This window comes from Leucoraja erinacea, chromosome 29, assembly GCF_028641065.1.
Source record: "Leucoraja erinacea ecotype New England chromosome 29, Leri_hhj_1, whole genome shotgun sequence".
In the NCBI taxonomy this organism is placed as follows: domain Eukaryota; kingdom Metazoa; phylum Chordata; class Chondrichthyes; order Rajiformes; family Rajidae; genus Leucoraja; species Leucoraja erinaceus.
This window is the reverse complement of record NC_073405.1, coordinates 26,639,117-26,660,627: the sequence shown is the minus strand read 5'-3', so window position 1 is coordinate 26,660,627 and position 21,511 is coordinate 26,639,117. Positions and strand designations below refer to the sequence as shown.

Below are 21,511 nucleotides of genomic sequence, written 5' to 3'. Positions count from 1 at the left end.
AGTCAAAATTTATCCCTAAAATAAAAAAAATCTTGATGCTGGTAGTTTGAGATATATATATAAAAAGACAGAACATTCTGGAAATATTCTGCAGGCCGGGCAGAATCTGTCAAAACATTTTGAAGAAGGGTCTCGACTAATTAAGAATCTATCTATCTCTGCCGTAAAAATATCCACAGCCTTCTGTGGCAAATAATTCCACAGATTCACCACCCTCTGACTAAATACATTTCTCTTCATCTCCTTCCTGAAAGAACGTCCTTGAATTCTGCGGCTATGACCTCTAGTTCTAGACTCTCGCACTAATGGAAACATGGATGTGTACGGCAAGTTTTTACACAAAGGGTGTGTGGAACGCACTGCCAAGGGTGATAATGGAAGCAGATACAACAGTGGCCACTGAGAAGCTTTTAGATAGGCAGACGGATATGGAGGGACATGGATCACATGCAGGCAGAGGAGATTAGTTTATCATGTTCGGCATAGACATTGTGGGCCAAAGGGCCCTTTTCTGTCCTGCACTGTTCTCTGTTCTAGTCGAGAGAGGGAGAGAGAGAGAGAGAGAGAGCGCGAGAAAGTAATTTTAACACAGACAGCGTGGGCGAGACTAATAGGACAAAGGGGATATCTCTGATAGGGTGAGGCGAGGGTTACCATGGTGATAGTGGCTGTGGATGAAGTAATGGTTTTGATAGATTAATGAGGGATAGAGAGGGAGAGGGAAATGGAGGGGGATGGAGAGAGGGGGGGAGAGGGAAAATATATATATATATATATATATAGAGAGAGAGAGAGAGAGAACGAGACAGGGAGATGGAAAATAGAGAGAGGGAGGGAGAGAGAGAGGAAAAGAGAGAGAGGGAAAGATATATAAGATAGGGAGAAATATATATATAGAGAAATAAATAGAGAGAGAGCTGCAAGGTAAGTTTTAAAGGTTAAAAGTTTTAAAGTTAAAAGTTTAGTAGGGTCCTGACCCGAAACGTCACCTATCCATGATCTCCAGAGACACTGCCTGACCTGCTGAGTTACTCCAGCAGTGTGCATATCCCTTGATTCCACCAGCCCTTAGAGCTCTCTCTTAAATCCACCCAGTGATTTGGCCTCCACAGCCCTCTGTGGCAGGGAATTCCACAAATTCACAACTCTCTGGGTGAAAACGTTTTTTTCTCACCTCAGTCTTAAATGGCCTCCCCTTTATTCTAAGGCTGTGGCCCCTGGTTCTGGATTCGCCCAACATTGGGAACATTTTTCCTGCATCTAGCTTGTCCAATCATTTTATAATTTTATATGTTTCTATAAGTTCTCCCCTCATCCTTCTAAACTCCAGTGAATACAAGCCTAGTATTTTCAATCTTTCCACAGCAGGTCAGGCAGCACCTCTGGAGAAAGCAAGTAGCTGATGTTTCAGGTCCAGACCCTTCTTCAGGCCCTATCCATCTATCCATTATCACTTGCCTGGCTTCGCCCCACCTCATCTCTATTTTACAGCTTTCTCCCCCCCCACCCCACCCCACCTCATTCAGTCAGAAGAAAGGTCCCGACCTGAAACACCGTCTGTCCATTCCCTCCACGGATGCTGCCGGACCTACTGGGTTCCTCCAGCACTTTTTTTTGTTCGAGATCCCAGCATCTGCAGTTACTCGTGTCTCCGTCCCTCTTTGTGTGATATAACCCTGTGGAAGATGGGGCCAGAAAGCAACCTCTAATCGAATTCAATGTGCCGGAGTAACTCAGCGGGTCAGGCAGCCACTCCAGAGAACATAGATAGATGATGTTCCAGGCTGGGACCCTTCTTCTGAAGAAGGTTCTCCCTGAATCACAGCACCACAATATCCACATTATATCTGAGCTAGTTCCATGGAAGAATCAATCAAGCCCATTCTCCCCAGATCATGCACATTTTCCCATTACAAATATCTCAGCACAGTGGTGCAGAGGCAGAGTCACTGCTTCATTGAGCCAGAGGCCTGGTTTAGATCCTAACTACGAGTGCTATCTGTATGGAGTTTGTACCTTCTCTTTGTGACCAGGTGGGTTTTCTCTGGGTGCTCTGGTTTCCTCCCACATTTCAAAGATGTGCAGGTTTGTAGGTTATCTGGCTTTGGTAAATTGCCCCTGGTGTGTAGGTTGCGAAACTGGGATAACATATGCATAATCATTGGTCAGTGGTGGGCCGAAGAGCCTGTTTTCTCACTGTATCTCTGAAGAGTCAAGAGTCAATTTAATTGTCATTTGGACCCCTGGAGGTCCAAGCGAAATGCCGTTTCTGCAGCCATACATTACACACAAATAGACCCCAGACACAACATAATTACATTTTACATAAACATCCATCACATAGCTGTGATGGAAGGCCCAAAAAACTTATCTCTCCACTGCACTCTCCCCCCCCCCGATGTCAAAGTCAAAGCCCCCGGCTGGCGATGGCGATTGTCCCGCGGCCATTGAAGCCACGCCGGGTGGTGGTGTCAGGCCCCGCTCCAGGAGCTCTTCAACTAAACTAAATTTCCCCAAATCTCTTTTGAAAGCTCCTATTGAATCTGCTTCCTCTACCCTTTCAGAAAGTGTACTCCAAAGCATGTGATTTTACACTTGCTGTTCTGAAGTAGGGTCCTGACCTGAAACGTCACCTATCCATGATCTCCAGAGACACTGCCTGACCCGCTGAGTTACTCCAGCAGTGTGCATCTTTTTTTTTTTGTAAACTAGCATCTGCAGTTCTTTGTATCCTCTATTCGGATTCAATTTTGTGAATGAACAGGAGTTAATGCAATAAATGTTTTCTTTCAACTCAACGTAGATGCAGAAATAAGAGGATGGGTCCTCGATCAATGAAGCCTGTTTGCAGGAGGATGACACGGGCATAGTGGGGACGAGCAGTAACCATAGTAACGCTGATTAAATAGGGAGCGGGAGACAGAAATGGCCCGTGGGGAGCGATGGTTTGCCTCGTGTATTCCTGACTCTAAGAAAGTGGCTTTCATGGTGAAAATATTCACATGCTTGCACATGTTTAAAAACTCCATTAGTCTGAGGTGGACTTTTAATCTTGAGCCAAAACTCTGACCTTCTGTCTTACTTAGATTCAAATGAGTGTCTCCTCTTTTGGGCCTTTCACAGTGTAGTCTTTGTGCAATGATTTTTTTTTTTTTTTTCTTTTCTTGACGATATTAGCTTCCAGTTTCCGAACTAATGGCTGTTAGGACCCAAAATGGTGGCACAGCGGTAGAGTTGCTACTTTGCAGCGCCAGAGCCCGGAGTACCTGGAGAAAACCCATTCAATCCTGACGATGGATGTATGGAGTTTGCACGTTCTCCCTGTGATCATGTGGGTTTTCTGTGGGTGCTCTGGTTTCCTCCCACATTCAACAGGTTTGTAGGTTAATTGCCTTAAATTGCCCCTAGTGTGTAGGATAGAACTCGTGTACGGGGGATCGCTGGTCGCTGGTGGGCTGCAGGGCTTGTTTCCCCGCAGTATCTCTAAGCTAAACTAAACTAAACCGGTATAGTACTACACCATCCACATTATATCTGAGCTAGTTCCATGAAAGAATCATTCATTCCTGCTTTTTTCCCATTCCAAATATCTCCCGAAATCCTTTTTGAAAGCCATGTCAATGGATATTTTTAAGGTAGTGATGGATAGATTCTTGATTAGTACGGATGTCAACGGGTTATTGGGAGAAGGCAGGAGAATGGGGTTGAGAGGGAAAGATAGATCAGCTGTGATTGAATGGCGGAGTAGACTTGATTGGCCAAACAGCCTAATTCTTGTCCTATCCCTTATGAACATGAAAGCTCCTATTAAATCTGCTGCCTTCACCCTTTCCGGAAGTGCAGTCCAATGTGTGGGATTTGTTGAATAAAAGATTTCGTCCTCATCTCCCTCTGGGTTTCTAGTCCATTATCGTGTCCTCTAGTTCCCAACCTTCCCTCTGGAAACAATTTCTCACCGTCTACTCAGTCGATGTCCTTCATCACTTGAACAATTCTATTGAACTTGCCCCTGTTCCTCTCTGACCTCCACTTCTCCCCATATTCCTTGACTCTGCTATCTTTAAGAGCTCTATCTAACTCTCTCTCTTGAAAGCATCCGGAGAACCGGCCTCCACCGCCCTCTGAGGCAGAGAATTCCACAGACTCACAACGCTCTGTGAGCAAAAGTATTTCCTCATCTCCATTCTAAATGGCTTGCCCCTTATTCTTAAACTGTGGCCCCTGGTTCTGGACTCCCCCAACAACGGGAACATGTTTCCTGCCTCTCGCGTGTCCAAACCCTTAATAATCTTAAATGTTTCAATAAGATCCCCTCTCATCCTTCTAAACTCCAGATAATACAAGCCCATTTGCTCCATTCTCTCAGCATATGACAGTCCCGTCATCCCAGGAATAAACCTTGTAAACCTACGCTGCACTCCCTCAATAGCAAGAATGTCCTTCTTCAAATTTGGAGATTTGGTCAAAGCTTTAATTATTAGAGTCAGGAAGTCATCATGCAGCTTTATAAGACTTGGGTTCGGCAATATTTGGAGTATTGTATGCGGTTCTGGTCACCCCATTACAGAAAGGATGTGGAGGCTTTTGAGAGAATGCAGAAGAGAACCAGAAAGCTACCTGGATTAGGGGCCATTGTTTTCTCTAGAATAGGGAGGGTTAAGGAGAGATCTGACAGAAGTATATAAAATTAGGAGAAGCAAAGATAAGGTAGGGACTCAGAACCTTCTTCCCAGGGTGCAAATGTCAAAGGCCAGAGGGCAAAGCTTTAAGGTGAGGGGAGCAACCCTTAATGGAGATGTGCACGGCAAGTTTTAGTACAGAGAGGGAAGTGGGTGCCTGGAACGTGCTGGCAGGGCTGGTGGTGAAGGCAGACACAATCGAGGCATTAAAGAGGCTTTTTGTTTTGCACATGGATATGCAGGGAATGGAGGGATATAGATTATGTGTAGGCAGAGGGAAATAGTTTATCCCTGCTGAATTACTCCAGTACTTTGTATCTTTTTTTTGTTAACCAGCATCTGCAGTTCCTTGTTTCTTCTTAGTTTATCTTAATAAGGTGCTGAGCGCAGCCATTGGAGGCTGAAGGGCCTGTTCCCGTGCTTTTGGACTTAGATACGAGTCCGAAACGGGCCCTTCAGCCCACCGAGTCCATGCCGACCAGTGGTCACACCAGCACGATACCACACACTAGGGACAATTTACAATCTTACCAAAGCCAATTTACCTACCAACCTGTATGTCTTTGGAGTGTGAGAGGAAACCAGAGCACCCGGAGAAAACCCACTCATTCACAAGGAGAACGTACAAACTCCTTATAGACGGCATCTATAGTCAGGATCGAACCCGCGTCTCTGGTGCTGAAAGGCAGCAACTCTATCGCTGACCCACTGTGCTGGCCCTAATATAGTTCTATGTTCTATCATTTATCATGATATCCATATGTTTTGATTGAATAGATGGAATGATATGCTTTTGAAACTGAATATCATTGGTTTGGTTTTGATGTATATTCAATGGTTTCCCCCTCCTCCAGGTTTCGAAGCACATGGACCTGATTCGGCAACAGCTACAGTATGAGGCTCATCAGATCAAAGCCATTATTGAGGAGAGATACGGGACAGGTGACAGCACAACTGAACGACTCCAGGTAACAACTGCCACACACACTCATTACATCGGCAGCTTCACCTTTCAATTATACTCTCGGAGAGTCACTGGACTTTCTGAACATTAAGAAGTCTGCCTTGCTCTGATATTGTTATCATGCTAGTCAAGGTGCACCAAGAACATCGTAATACTTTTAGTGTAGTAAAATAATCAAAGCATGACATGGGAATGTTATTGAATGACACAATATTGGGACAGATTGGATTATAAGTGGAACGATGAAAGGAGTGTGATAAGGAGAAAGAGTTGGAATAGTTTAGGAGGGCATTCCGCAGTTGAGGAACAGTGGCGCAGCGGTAGAGTTGCTGCCTCTCAGCGCCGGAGACCCAGGTTCGATCCTGACTCCGGGTGCCATCTGCATGAAGTTTGTACATCCTCCCTGTGACCACACGGATTTTCTCCGGTAGCTCCAGTTTCTTCCCACACTCCAAAGACGTACAGGTTTGTAGGTTATTGGCTTGGTGTAATTGTAAATTGTCCCGAGTGTGTGTGTGTAGGATAGTGTTAGTGTGCGGGGATCGCTGGTCTGTGCGGCCTCGGTGGGCCGACGGGCCTGTTTCTGCGCTGTATCTCTAAACTAAACTTAAAATAATCAAGAGGAAATCGGAGGGACAAATATGCTGGAGATTGTAGACAACTGCAAGACCAACGTGGTTGTCATTAACTTGAAGATAGTAATGGATAAGGACAGGGCTGGTCTACAAGTTAAGGGTCTGTCCCACTTGGGCGTCATTTGCGCATCACGAAGATGGCGCGCTAAGATTTCGTACATCCTGGGGCCCCACACGTGACCGCGCGTCACTGCCTATGTCACCGTGCACCATGCGCGCATCATGTGCGCGGCACGACCCGCGCGTCATGGCGCGTAAATGATGTTGCTTAAATTACGTGCAAACGACGCCCAAGTGGGACAGGCCCTTTAAAGGTCTAAACTGAGGCAAGGCCATCTTTGATGGTATTCGACAGGAACTTGCATAAGATGGTTGGGTTGGGTTGTTTACACTTTAGACTTGAGAGATATAGCTCGGAAACATAGAAACATAGAAATTAGGTGCAGGAGTAGGCCATTCGGCCCTTCGAGCCTGCACCGCCATTCAATATGATCATGGCTGATCATCCAACTCAGTATCCCGTACCTGCCTTCTCTCCATACCCCCTGATCCCCTTAGCCACAAGGGCCACATCTAACTCCCTCTTGAATATAGCCAATGAACTGGCCTCGACTAGCCTCTGCGGCAGAGAGTTCCAGAGATTCACCACTCTCTGTGTGAAAAAAGTTCTTCTCATCTCAGTTTTAAAAGGATTTCCCCCTTATCCTTAAGCTGTGACCCCTTGTCCTGGACTTCCCTAACATCGGGAACAATCTTCCTGCATCTAGCCTGTCCAACCCCTTAAGAATTTTGTAAGTTTCTATAAGATCCCCTCTCAATCTTTCTAAATTCTAGCCCTTCAGCCCACCGAGTCCGCGCAGACCAGTGATCACCTGTAAAGCGGAAGGAGATTGGACTTTATTGCCTTCCATCGCAGTGAGGAATGTGGGGAATCCGCTGTGGTGGATGTTTATGTTAACCTTTATGTAGTTGTGTGTCGTTGGCATGACTGTATGGTAATCTGAATTTCACTGCATCTTAATTGGTACATGTGACAATAAACTGACCTTGGAACCAGCACTATCTACACACGAGGGACAGTTTACAATTTTACTGAAGCCAATTAACCTACAGACCTTTACATCTTTGGAGTGTCGGGAAGAAACCAGAGCATCCAGAGAAAACCCATGAGGTCACGGGGAGAACGTACAAACTCCGTACAGACAGCACCCGTGGCCAGGTTCGAACCCAGATCTCTGAACCTTTGGGGCCTCGAATACGCAGGGACTACTCTCGAGCATAAAGGAGAGTTACAAAGGCCTCCTAGGACCTTGTGTCGACCATGCTGTGAGTATGAGTCGGGGGCAAACTCTTCTAAACTCACCAATTAGGTCGTTGCAGTGGGGCAGCCCCTTAAGGGAATAACGTTTAGTGCGAGGCAAAGTCAGCAAGTCCGATCAAGGAAGGTCCTAGGGTCACCAACGAGATCGATAGTATTTCAGGACTGCTCTCCGGTTGTGTTAGGATGGTTCAGTTACCTGATAACAGCTGGGAAGAAACTTTCCCTGAATCTGGAGGTGTGCGTTTTCACACTTCTATAACTTTTCCCCGATGGGAGAGGGGAGAGCTCGAGGTGCAACTCGTCCTTGATTATGTTGCTTACCTTGCTGAGGCAGCGTGAGGTATAAATAGAGTCGATGGTGGGATTGTCCATGGGGGGGGGCCTGCCATTCCAGGTCAGGAATTTTTTGCTGAGTTGGCCGTATGCCGTTTCTTTTAGAGGTCTGTTGCTATCACAAGGAGTTGCCAGGCTGTGGTCTATGAGCCAGAGGCAAGGGGAACCAAGGTGACCATAGTCCTGGCCCTGCCACCCGGGATTTAGTAGTCGCGCATCAATTATCGCATGGACTTGCAATAAACGTACGTCGGCCTGCTGCACATTGCACGACCTTCTCAGCACAGCAGACTCTCTCTGGGCTCGCTGCTGCTGCTGCCGTCGCTGTCTATAGTGTTTGAGGTCAGTGCACTAACTGCGGGCTCACTTGCACAACCTAATCATAAATGGCAGTGCTCTTGCTGCAGGCACTGGATGACCTGGTAGAGTTTGACATCTCCTGTGTGTCTCGGCCGATGAGACATCTGCACATGAAGGGAAAACTTAATCAGGTGTAACATTTTAATTTCAGCGTCGGCTGTTTAATTAACCCTGCACCATTTTGTTTCAAGCACTGAGCAGATCCATACTGAACCGTCCCATTTCTCTTGGGGGAACTGGCTGGCACTAAAGCGACCAGCAATGCACTCTCAGATGCTTCATTGGTTTGATAATGTTTCCATGGAGATAACTCCGTTATTTCTGGGCTGCAATGGCCAACCTTTCTTGCCTTAAATGGAAGGCCGTTTGCCAAAGGGCATCCATCATTGCACTTGGGACTATGTCAAAAATGCCCGCATTGTGATCTTGAGGTTCTCCAGGGTAAATGCAATGCACAAGATTATTGCTTTTCAAAGAACATTATTTATGGGACATGGGCTTAATAAGCAATGCCCGATCATGCAGCAAACTGAATACTGTTGTCCTGTTGAGTTCCTTTGTCTGCATGCTCATAAATTGAGCAAATGTTACAATTTAATCCTGGGGGTCACAATGGTAAAGGGAAAAACAAAATGTGACAATGTGGTAAAATGTGTTTTGAATGTGTATTGTCAAATAAAGGTTATCCCCCCCAAACTGCTTGAGGTGATAATGAAGATACGGATCAAGTGCTCGGCTTAAAGAAGGTCGTTTTAAAAGGGGAAAGAGGGAAGAACGTTAGTCAGGATAATGAGTACAAGAGTCACGAAGCCGCGATGCATTTCTATAAGATTTTTGGTTAGGCCGCATTTGGAGTGTGGTCGCATTTGGAGTGTTGCATGCAGTTCTGGTTGCTCCATTGCAGGAAAGGTTTGGAGATGATGCAGTGGAGGTTTACCAGTATTCCGCCTGGTTTTGGGGGATATAAACTACAAGGAGATGTTGGACAACCTCAACGTTTTCTTTAGACCACTGGAGGTTGAGTGGGGGCCTGACAGAAGTATAAAAGACGATGAGAGATAGAAGATCAGACAGACTCCTTTTCCCAGGGTGGAAATGTCAAAGACTAGAGGGCATAGCCTTAAGATGAGAGAGGCAATGTCATCCCTGTTGGTCGGGGGGGGGTTTGAGATCATAAAAACGTTAGAAATTGGATATGGATTAGGCCAATCAGCCCCTCTAGTCTGTTCCACTACTCAATAACATTATAGCATAAAGGAACAGGAACAAACTATCTGTTGCTGCTCTGCCATCCATCGTGATCAGTGGTCTCCCCTCTGGAGCCACCTCCCACCATATTCCTCGATTACCTTAATATCCAGAAATCTATCCACCTCTATTTTTGAATGAAATAAAAGTGCTGGAGTAACACAGTGGGTCAGGCAGCATCTCTGGAGAACATGGATAGGTGATGTTTCAGTTTGGGTTGGAGAGGGGGGAGAAAGCTGGAAGAGAGGAGGGGCAGGACAAAGCCTGGCAGGTTATAGGTTGATACAGGTGAGGGGAGGTGGGGGAGGTTTGATAGGCAGATGGTGGACAAAGACCAGAGATGAAAAGACAAGGAGGTGTGAGACAAAAGGATTGAAAGTTTGCGAATTGTTGAGGTCAAGGAAGGAATGTAGTCGGGCAGTTGGAAGGGCAGTGGGACAGGTAAAATAGGTCATAGTCCAGGCGGGGCACAGGGGAGGAGGAGGGAGGGGGGGAGGGGGATGGCCAGGGGAGAAGAAGGGTCTTTTTCCCCTCTACCCCTTTCTTTCCCCTCCCAAAATGAATATTTTAAATGAACTTGTTGACTGTGCCTCAACAGCCCTCCAGAGCTGATTCTCAAGGTTCACCACCTCAGAGTGAAGACGCTTCCCTTGTCTCAGTTATAAATGCCCTTCCCCTTATTCTCAAACCGTGCCCCAGAAACGTCCTCTCTGCCTCTGGCCTATCAAACCATTCAGCAACTTCGTATGGCTATCTGGACTACACTTCTTCCCACCCCGCTTCCTGTATGGACACCATCCCCTACTCCCAATTCCTCCGTCTACGCCGCATCTGCTCCCAGGATGAGGCGTTCCACACCAGGGCATCTGAAATGTCCTAATTCTTCAGGGAACGGGGGTTCCCCTCCTCCACCATAGATGAGGCTCGCACCAGGGTCTCTTTCATACCCCGCGACACTGCTCTCTCTCCCCATCCACCCCCCCCCACTCGCCACATGGGCAGAGTCCCCCTAGTCCTCACCTTTCACCCCACCAGCCGTCACATACAACAAGTAATCCTCCGTCAGTTTCGCCACCTCAAACGTGACCCCACCACTCGCCACATCTTCCCATCTCCCCCCATATCTGCCTTCCGCAAAGCGCTCCCTCCGTAACTCCCTTGTCAATTCTTCTCTTCCCTCCCGTACCACCCCCTCCCCAGGCACTTTCCCTTGCAACCGCATGAGATGCAACACTTGTCCCTTTACCTCCCCCCTCGACTCCATTCAAGGACCCAAGCAGTCGCTCCAGGTGCGACAGAGGTTCACCTGCATCTCCTCCAAACTCATCTATTGCATCCGCTGTTCTAGATGTCAGCTGATCTACATCGGTGAGACCAAGCGGAGGCTAGGCGATCGTTTCGCCGAACACCTCCGCTCGGTCCGCAATAACCAACCTGACCTCCTGGTGGCTCAGCACTTCAACTCCCCCTCAAATTCCGTATACGACCTCTCTGTCCTTGGTCTCCTCCATGGCCAGAGCGAGCAACACCGGAAATTGGAGGAACAGCACCTCATATTCCGCTTGGGGAGTCTGCATCCTGGGGGCTTGAACATCGAATTCTCCAAATTTTATTAACCCTTGCTGTCTCCTCCTCTTCCTATCTCTCCCTCATCCCTCGGGCCTCTCCTCCTCCTTTTTCCTTTCTTCTCCCCCCCCCCCCCCCCCCCCCCCCCCCCCCCCTCCCCCACCCCCCCATCAGTCTGAAGAAACGTTTCGGCCCAAAACGTTGCCTATGTCCTTCACTCCATAGATGCTCCTGCACCCACTGAGTTTCTCCAGCATTTTTGTGTACCAGCAACTTCATATGTTCAATGAGGTCTCCTCTTACTCTTCTAAACTCGAGGGAATACACCAGGGCACGTTGAACATCAATTCTACCCAGCTCTCTCCATTTAAAGGGGCTGTCCCACTGCAGCGACCTAATTGGCGAGTTTAGGAGAGTTTGAAAAAAATGTCATGTTGAAGACCTCCTTCAACTATGTTGAAGACTAGCAGCGACTCGCCTTGGGAAAATTGAACACCGACTAGTGGAGAGTGACAACGACTTCCTTCGACCTCTCTTCAACTATGTTGAAGACTATCTACGACTACCTTCGTCTACCTTTGATTACCCTTGATTACCTACGAATAACATGCCGACCTACTTCGACTAAACCTACGAGTAAAGAAAGCATAGATTTGTTTCCACGGCGACCTTTTATTACTCGCGGGCATTTTTCAGCATGTTGAAAAATACGCCGCGACCTAGCTGAGGCCTAGAGTACGCAGGGATGACTCTCGAGCATGAAGGAGAATTACAAAGACCTCCTAGGACCTTGTGTCGACCATACTGCGAGTATGAGTCGAGGGCAAACTCGCCAGAACTCGCCAGGTCGCCGCAGTGGGACAGGCCCTTTAGCAAATAGTCTGCTCTTCTGTTATATTGACCAAATAGGATGACTTGATATTTTCCACATTATATTCCCCCTGCCTTGTTCTCACCCACCCATTCATATCTCCCTTGGCAACCCCATATCCTCCTGCATTCACAGGATAAGAGACAGGAAGTCACGATGCATTTCTATAAGATTTTGGTTAGGCTGCATTTGGAGTATTGCATGCAGTTCTGGTTACCCCAATACAGGAAAGATGCCCCTTGGCATCCTTGTACCCAGGCCATCACAGATGAACGGAGGCCCAGGCCAATAGTAATTTTAGTCACCCCCAAACCAAGATCAAGCAGAGGCCCCTCAATTTTAGAGGCCCCCAAATCAAGATCCATTTGAAGCAGACAGGCATGAGGCCCGAGCCATAGGGCACTTGTTGCCCCTCCCCACCCCCCCCGATAGGACTTGCTTGTATCCTACCTCAGTTCGCCATCCCGCCTGGTTTAGTGTTGTCAGCAAAACTCCCGGAAACCTTTGACATGCTCCACTCATTCTCTGCTGACGGAAGCATTGACAAAGAATCTTCACCTTTATGAATCATTCAGAAGCATCTACTAAATAAATAACGAAAGAAGAATATGGATTTTAAAATGTTGAAAATTTAAGACATCCAAAGAGATGTGGAATCATGAGATATAAAATCATGAAAATGTGAATGTTAATTGTTGAACAGAGCAGATATTTAAGTTGTTAGATATTGTACTCCATGAATGAAGTGAATGTTACAATGAATGATTGTAACAATGAATGAATGTGTGAATGAAGTGAATGTTACAATTTAAGATTTGGGGGAAGAACATCAAAGAAGAAACCACATTCAACAATAACTACTTGTATTCATAAAGCACCTCGTCATAAAATAGGACACAATGCTTTGATACCATAGATAAAAATGAGACCTAATGCTTCTCAAGGATGTTATTAAATGAAACTGGGCCTTCAAGCTATCTGAGGCACTGTAGCATAATATATTGCTTGGGCAATGATGTAGGTTTAAAGGAAGTATTAAAAGTATAATTTGCCCTTATTTTGCTTGTCGTCCCCTCCAATCATGATTCTAATGGTCTGAAGAAGGGTCTTGACCCGAAACTTCACGTATTCCTTCGCTCCATAGATGCTGCCTCACCCGCTGAGTTTCTCCAGCATTTTTGTCTACCTATGGTTCAAATGGTTGTGCTTGTGTGTCTGTCACTGGGTTAATGCTGGCACTGGGTTAATTCAACGCTGGCTTTATCCAGCACTTGGTTTAGCCCTCAACGGGTTTACCCGCCGCTGGGTTTATATGTCAATGGGTGTATCCTGTCGCTGGGTAAAAAGCGGGAGACATTTGTAAAGCAGCATTTTCAATTCCTTGTTTCTCCAGACAAAACCTGCAGGTATCGTTCCCAAGTTGGTTAAAACCAATGTACGTCCTGTATAAAAAGCAAAAGAAACAATTGCAAGAGAAACATTGTGTGTCAGGCATCATCTGCGGAGGGAAATGAACAGACATCTTTCTTCAGTCTGAAGGGTCCCAATCCAAAACATTGTTTGTCCATTTGCTTCCACAGATGGAAGAACTGCTTCCAAACTGCTGGAAGAGCCGCTGAGTTCTTCCAGCAGTTTTGTATTTTGCCTAAGATTTCAACATCTGCAGTCACTTGTACTCACAGCCGAAGTACTACTTGTGATAGACACAAGGTGCTGGAATAACTCAGCGGGTTAGGCAGCATCTCTGGGGAACATGAACATTGGCAGTGGATGTTTTCAAGAGAGAGTTGGATATCGCTCTTAGGGTTAATGGAATCGAGGGATATGGGGAGAAAGGAACGGGGTACTGATTTTGGATGATCAGCCATGATCATATTAAATGGCAGTATTGGCACAAAGGGCCAAATGGCCTTCTCAATAGATAATGGGTTCAGGAGTAGGCCATTTGGCCCTTCGAGCCAGCACCGCCATTCACTATGATCATGGCTGATCATCCACATTCGTTTCCCTGTTCCTGCCTTCTCCCCATATCCCCTGACTCCGGTATCTTTAAGAGCTCTATCTAACTCTCTGATCAGAAAGCATCCAGAGAATTGGCCTCCACTGCCTTCTGAGGCAGAGAATTCCACAGATTCACAGCTCCCTATTTTCTATGTTTCTAATCCTTATCACTATTTCAGCATGTAATGTAATAGCCAAAGTGTTTATCTATGCATGACGCATAATATAAAGGTACTATGAACCCTTCTTACCAAAACTTCCAATTATCCACAAAACATATAATTAATTTAATTCACTCAGAGCAACAGTTTTCCAATCAGGCAATGATTTACATATAAATTGGTGTTACGGAGTGACTGAAGCATGCTGTCAGTAAAGATGACAAGGCCCTCCAGCTAAATTAAAATTGTCTTTAGCGCTGGGAAGTTCACGATCGTCCCTGCCTGCGTCACCTTCCCCTTTTCTTACTCACCAGATCCTTCTGAATTCTCTCAGATGTTCACCTGCAGACAGCAGTTAAACATTTTTTTTTTGAAATTTAAATTCCAACCCATGTTGTAAATGGTCCAGTGGAGTACGATCAAAGCCAATTAAAATACCACGGGCCTGAATTTGAGGCCAGTGTAGTAGGTGTAAATAAGCCTGACAACACTGCATGAGGGGTGTGTGTGTGTCCGCAAATAAACCGGCACCGGGACGCAGCGGGTAGAGCTGCTGCCTCACACCGCCAGAGACCTGGGTTCAATCCCCACTTCGGGTGCTGTCTGTATGGAGTTTGCATGTTCTCCCTGTGACCATGAAGGTTTCAACAGGGGGCTCATGTTCCTTCAAACATCCCAAAGACATGTGGGTTTGTAGGTTAATTGGCCCTAGTGTGTAGGGAGTGGATGAGAGAGTGGAATAACATAGAACTAGTGTGAAGGTGTGTTTGAAGAACGGCATGGGCTGGATGGGCTGAAGGGCCTGATGCCATGCTGTACCTCTAAACTAAAACCAAGCTACGTTGCAAGCCCAGGAGAAAATAGGAAATACAACATGTTGATTGCTCAGTAAACCCCCAGTAATTGTCAAGCTTGGAATCTTGGTGTCGTACACCACGGAAACTGGCTCTTCGGGGTATCTTACCCCCCCTGAACAAGATGCCCCGTCTACTCTAGTCCCACCTGCCCGCATTTGGCCCATTTCCATCTAAACCTTTCCTATCCAACATGATCCCAATGTTGGGGGAGTCCAGAACCAGAGGCCACAGTTTAAGAATAAGGGGTAGGTCATTTAGAACGGAGGTGAGGAAAAACCTTTTCACCCAGAGAGTTGTGAATCTGTGGAATTCTCTGCCTCAGCAGGTAGTAGAGGCAAATTCTCTGGATGCTTTTAAGAGTGTTAGATAGAGCTCTTAAATATAGTGGAGTGAAGGGATCTGGGGAGAAGGCAGGAACGGGGTACTGATTGTGGATGATCACAGTGAATGGTAGTGCTGGCTCAAAGAGTTTCTCCAGCTTTTTGTGTCTATCTTCTGTGTAAACCAGCATCTCTAGTTCCTTCCTAGACATTCAGTATTCAATGCCTTGACTGATGAAGGCCAATATACCATAAGCCTTCTTGACCACTCTATCCACCTGTGATGCCACTTTTAGGGAACTATATGCCCACACTCTTAGATCCCTCTGCTCTACAACACTCCTCAGAACCCTGCCATCCATTGTAAAGGTCCTGCCTGATTTGACTTGCCAAAATGCAACACCTCACATTTATCTGGAATAAGTTCAATTAAACTGTCTGCCGCTCATTTGCCCAGCTGATCAGGATCCTGCTGTAATTTTTGGTAATCATCTTCGCTATGTACTCACATTGGTGCTAACTTGAAGTATTGTAAGATGACTTGTCAGACTCAGTCTGCTTATATCATGTGCAATGGAATATAATGTTTCAAAATACTAAGTAATCTACTTTGGAGGAAAGAATTTCAAAAAAATGTATTACTTAAATGGAAATTAGACTACATTATGGGGTACAAATGGATCTGGGGGTCCTAGTACATAAATGCAAGAGGTTAGTGTATAGATGTAGCAAGGCAATATAATTTGGCCTGCCTCTCCTCTCTTACAGCGTACTTCCCCCCCCCCCATCCCACCATCCCCCCAAAATCAGTCTGAAAAAGTCACATCCATGTTTTCCAGAGATGCTGCCTGACCCGCTGAGTTACTCCAGCACTGTGTGTCATTTTTTATAAACTAGAATCTGCAGTTCCATGTTTCTGCAACAGAATGCTCGGTCCGCATTAACCAACCTGACCTCCCGGTGGCTCAGCACTTCAACTCCAGCTCCCATTCCGTATCGGACCTCTCTGTCCTGGGTCTCCTCCATGGCCGGAGTGAGCAACACCGGAAATTGGAGGAACAGCACCTCATATTCCGCTTGGGGAGTCTGCATCCTGGGGGCATGAACATTGAATTCTCCCAATTTTGTTAGCCCTTGCTGTCTCCTCCCCTTCCTATCTCTCCATCATCCCTCGGGCTGCTCCCCCTCCTTTTTCCTTTCTCCCCCCCCCCCCCCCCCCCCCCCCCCCCCCCCCCCCACCCCCCTTATCAGTCTGAAGAAGGGTTTCGGCCCATAGATGCTGCTGCACCCGCTGAGTCTCTCCAGCATTTTTGTCTACCTTCGATTTTCCAGCATCTGCAGATCCTACTTAAACAGAATTGTGACCTATTTTGTAAAAAGTGTAGAACATAGAAGGGGGTTTAGATGAACTCAAGTTAGAGGTTTATGAAACAGATCACAAGATAAGATCCTGTCTGCTCCTCTCTCTTCATAGATAGACACAAAATGCTGGAGTAATTCAGCGGGTCAGGCAGCATCGCTGGAGAAAAGGAATAGGTGATGTTTTAGGGGAGACCCTTCTTCAGAGCCTCCTGACTCTCAGTCTGAAGAAGGGTCTCGATCCAAAGCGTCACCTATTTCCTTTTCTCCAGCAATGCTGCCTGACCTGCTGAGTTACTCCAGCTATTTGTGTCTATCTTCGGTTTAAACCAGCATCTGCGGTTCCTTCCGACACCTCTCTCTCCGTTCTGCTTTTTTCTTTGATCCCCATTACCCCAGTTTCCGAATGTGCCCAGAAAATGGACTCATTTCAGTCTCCACTATCGAAGGTTCAAAATATGTTTTCAAAAATTCTCCTCATCTTCGACCTAAAGGGGCCAACTTTTAAAGTTGGTGCCCTGCCCCTGGTTTTCCATGTTACAACCTGCCGAAGCAGATTTTCAGTGTCTGACTTGTCAACCTCTCTCAGAGTCTCATACATCTTAATGCAATCAGGTCTCCCTCTTCCAAATGCCCGCGATTGTAGGTTAATCTCACTCAACCTTCCCTCCCAGATAATCCCTTCTCTCCAGGAATTAATCTAGTGAATCTGATTTCAAGTCAAGTGTCTGGTTCCTTAGACGTTGAGACCAAAACCCGACACACCAGTGTTGTCCCACCAAAACCACAGACGTCACTTAGAACATAGAACAGTACAGTGTTTAAGAAGGAACTGCAGATGCTGGAAAATCGAAGGTAGACAAAAATGCTGGAGAAACTCAGCGGGTGCAGCAGCATCTATGGAGCGAAGGAAATGGGCAACGTTTCGGGCCGAAACCAAGGGTTTAAGAAGGAACTGCAGATGCTGGAAAATCGAAGGTAGACAAAAGTGCTGGAGAAACTCAGCGGGTGCAGCAGCATCTATGGAGCGAAGGAAATGGGCAACGTTTCGGGCCGAAACCAAGGGTTTAAGAAGGAACTGCAGATGCTGGAAAATCGAAGGTAGACAAAAGTGCTGGAGAAACTCAGCGGGTGCAGCAGCACCTATGGAGCGAAGGAAATAGGCAACGTTTCGTCCCGAAACGTTGCCTATTTCCTTCGCTCCATAGATGCTGCTGCACCCTCTGAGTTTCTCCAGCACTTTTGTCTACCGTTGAACAGTACAGCACAGGAACAGGCCCTTCGGCCCACCATGCCAGTGCCGAACATGATGACAAGCTAAACTGATCAGATCTGCCTGCACATAATCTGTACCCCTCCATTCCCTGCACATTCATCTGCCCATCTAAAACACCACCATTGTATCTGTCTCCATCACTACCCCCAGCAGCATGTGCTAGACACCCACCGCCCTTTGTGTAATTACAACTTGCACATCTCAAGCTGGAAAGGGTACAGAAGAGATTTACGAGGATATCGCCAGGCCTAAAGGGTGTGAGCTATAGGCAGAGGTTGAGTAGACTGGGACTCTATCCCTTGTAGTGCAGGACAATGAGGGTCGATCTTATAAGGTGTGTCAGATTGTGAGAGGAATAGATCGTGTAGATCAGTGGTTCCCCACAGGGGGGGCAATTTGATTTTTAAGGGGGGCAATTGAGCGCGACTGAGGAGGTCTGGGTCCACATTTTCGATTTTTATTTTTTAGGATTTTCCATCAGGTAAACATATGTAGTTTATATTTCAGATGTTATTTTGAGTAAATAATTTTTTTTGGGGTAAAAAAGGTCTTTATTGTGTAGTTATTACAACCAAGGTATTGGCGTTTTTAAACTTCTTCAGCTGAAACGGAGTTCACTTTTTAAATGATAAGAATTATATATCACCACATGGGGGGGGGGGGGGGGGGGCATCAGGATTTTAGAGGTGATTAGGTGGGCATGGCTAAAAAAGGTTGGGAACCACAGGTGTAGATGCACAGAGTCTCTCGCCCTGGGTAGGTTAATCGAGGACCAGAGGAAATAGGTTTAAGATGAAGGGGAAAAGATTTAATAGGAATCTGAGGGGTAACTTTTTCACACAAAGTGTGGTGGATGTATGGAACAAGCTGCCAGAGGAGGTAGTTGAGGCTGGCATTATTGCAATATTTAAGAAGCAGTTAGATAGGTACATGGATTGGACAGGATTGGAGGGATATAGACCAAATGCTGGCAGGTGGGACTAGTGTAGCTGCGACATGTTAGCCGGTGTGGGCAAGTTGGGCCGAAGGGCCTGTTTCCACACTGTATCACTCTAGTCTTGACGTTTCCACCCTGAGAAAAAAGCTTCTGGCTGTTTATCTATGCCAAATTAATAAATAGCTATCGAGCAGCGAAATAATTCACAAATTGCTGGAGTAACTCAGTGGGTCAGACAGGGTGGTGGCTGAGACTGATATAATAATGGCATTAAAGAAGTTTTTGTACAGGTATATGGGTTTGCAGCGAGTGGAGGGATGTGGATGATGTGTACGCAGATAAGAGTTGGGTTTGCCATCATGTTGGGCACGGACATTGTGGACCGAAGGGCCTGTTCTTGTGCTGTACTGTTCTACTGTATGTTCTACGAGAGAAGAATCAGAGCTGCTATTCTCTGGTCTAACACCTTTGGCAGATTTTTATTTTAAAAAGGCAGCGTTATTGCACTGGAACAGCAAATGGCGACACGATATGACAGTCCTGACACGTTTATGTTTCCTCCCTGACAGATGCGAATGAACCGGGTGCAAGAGATTGAAAAGGAGATTCTTCAGTCGCAACAGAGAGTGCGTGAGACCGAGACCGAGGTCAGATTCATAGACTTTGCTTCAGTTAATGGAGACCATTAGAATGTAATAATGGAACTAAAATATACTCCTAAACAGCAAGGCAGCAACTTGCTTGAAATCTTCTTTGACATGAGGCATGAAGCATGAGGGGATTGTGTTCCCGTGGGTGAATCTGGAGACTGGATTATTCACTGTCTTTGATCTTTGAGTGCATTGTGCGCTGTGTATTTTAATGGTAAAAGTATTCTCCCTTCATGTGGAGCCACATTTTAAATTTATTTGTTCGATTATGAAAATTGCATTAAAAAAAAAACAAACCCCAAAACATCAATATTATGAAATATATTCTGAAGATATTACATTTTTGTCCTGTGAGTAGTTGATACTGAAGATAGACACGAAAAGCTGGAGTAACTCAGCAGGACAGGCAGTATCTCTGGTCTGAAGAAGGGTCTCGACCCGAAACGTCACCCATTCCTTCTCTCCGGAGATGCTCCTTGTCCTGCTGAGTTACTCCAGCTTTTTGTGGCATTCTTTGGTTTAGACCAGCATTTGCAGCTCCTTCCTACACGTTATATATAAGATGCCTCAACAGTAAAGATAATATTTGAGAGGGAAAAGATGCACAGCAAAGATGGAAAATTGAGACACAAGTTGGATGGGGAGCTGGACTCTGCCTGCAGCAGAACATAAAGCCCAGCCGGCGGGCCAGCTGAGGAGTTTTGGGCGCGCCACGTCGCGCGCAAAGTCCGGCGCCCGGGCCAAAACTCCTCATCTGGCTCGCCGGCTGGGCTTTGTGTGCAGTCCAGCACCCAGGCCAACTCATCATTCACCCAGCCATGGCCGAGTCGGTCAACGAATTGCCGTCAGGAATTTGCCCCTTATTTTGACCTTTTGTCCCTTATTTGGGAGTGAGAAAGTTGGCAACCCTGCCCGCAATGTCTATGCCGAACATGATGCCAAGATAAACTAATCTCATCGACCTGCATGTAATCCATACCTCCCTACCCCCTCCATATCCATGTGCCTATCTACAAGCCTCTTAAACACCACCATTGTGTCTGCCTTCACCACCATCCGTGGCAGCACAATCCAAGCACTCAACACCCTCTGTAAAAAACAATTGCCCACGCATCTCCTTTAAACTTTGCCCTTCTCACCTTTAAGCTACAGTATGTCCTCTAGTGTTTGATATTTCCACCCCGGGGAAAAGGGTTCCGTCTACCCTATCTAATTTCATATACCTCTGTACCACAACCTTTGGCGTTGAAAAGAAAATAATCCAAGTGAGATGAGATGAGGAAAGTCTTTTTCACCCAGAGAGTTGTGAATCTGTGGAATTGCCACAAGACGGCAGTGGAGGCCAATTCACTGGATATTTTCAAGAGAGAGTTAGAGAGAGCTCCTAGGGCTATGGAATCAAGGGATATGGGGAAAAAGCACAAACAGGGTACTGATTTTAGATGATCATCCATGATCATATTGAATGGCAGTGCTGGCTCGAAGGGCCGAATGGACCACTCCTGCACCTATTTGTCTATTTTTCGAAGTTTAGTTTAAGGAATCTGATGAAGGGTTTCGACCCAAAATGTCACCTATTCCTTTACTCCAGAGATGCTGCCTGACCCACCGAGTTACTCTAGCAATTTGCATCTATCCAAGTTCAGTTTAGAGATACAGTGTGGAAACAGGCCCTTCGGCCCACTGAGCCATGCCAGCCATTGATCAGCGTACACTAGTTCTATCCTACACTGTCTAGCCTACAAGTCTGTCGACCATCTCCTTGCAGCCAATACCCACTAATCTTGCCATCTTTCTGCTTGTATTCGGAACCAGAAAACTCTGCTTGTAGTTGGAATTTGGTTGTGTTTGGAAAAATGCTTAATTTCCGCCACCCACCAGACCCCTGCTTCAACATAATTCGAACAGTGTAACGGAGGCAACGTCAGCAAACCTGGGAAACTGCTGGGGTTTGAGGGGCGAGTCACACCCCG

The 21,511-nt window shown here is 46.4% G+C and overlaps 1 protein-coding gene across 1 annotated transcript in view; it reads left to right on the top strand.

The window, feature by feature from the left end:
- The window catches only part of LOC129711350 (adenomatous polyposis coli protein 2-like), a 127,872-nt gene extending 108,051 nt beyond the window's left edge, over positions 1 to 19,821 (top strand). Inside the window, exons 6-7 of the mRNA XM_055658951.1 lie at positions 5,534 to 5,647; positions 19,458 to 19,821. Coding sequence (XP_055514926.1) covers positions 5,534 to 5,647; positions 19,458 to 19,577 — 234 coding nt within the window. The 3' untranslated portion in view covers positions 19,578 to 19,821. The remainder of the gene's footprint in view (positions 1 to 5,533; positions 5,648 to 19,457) is intronic.
- The last annotated feature ends 1,690 nt before the right edge of the window (positions 19,822 to 21,511 follow it).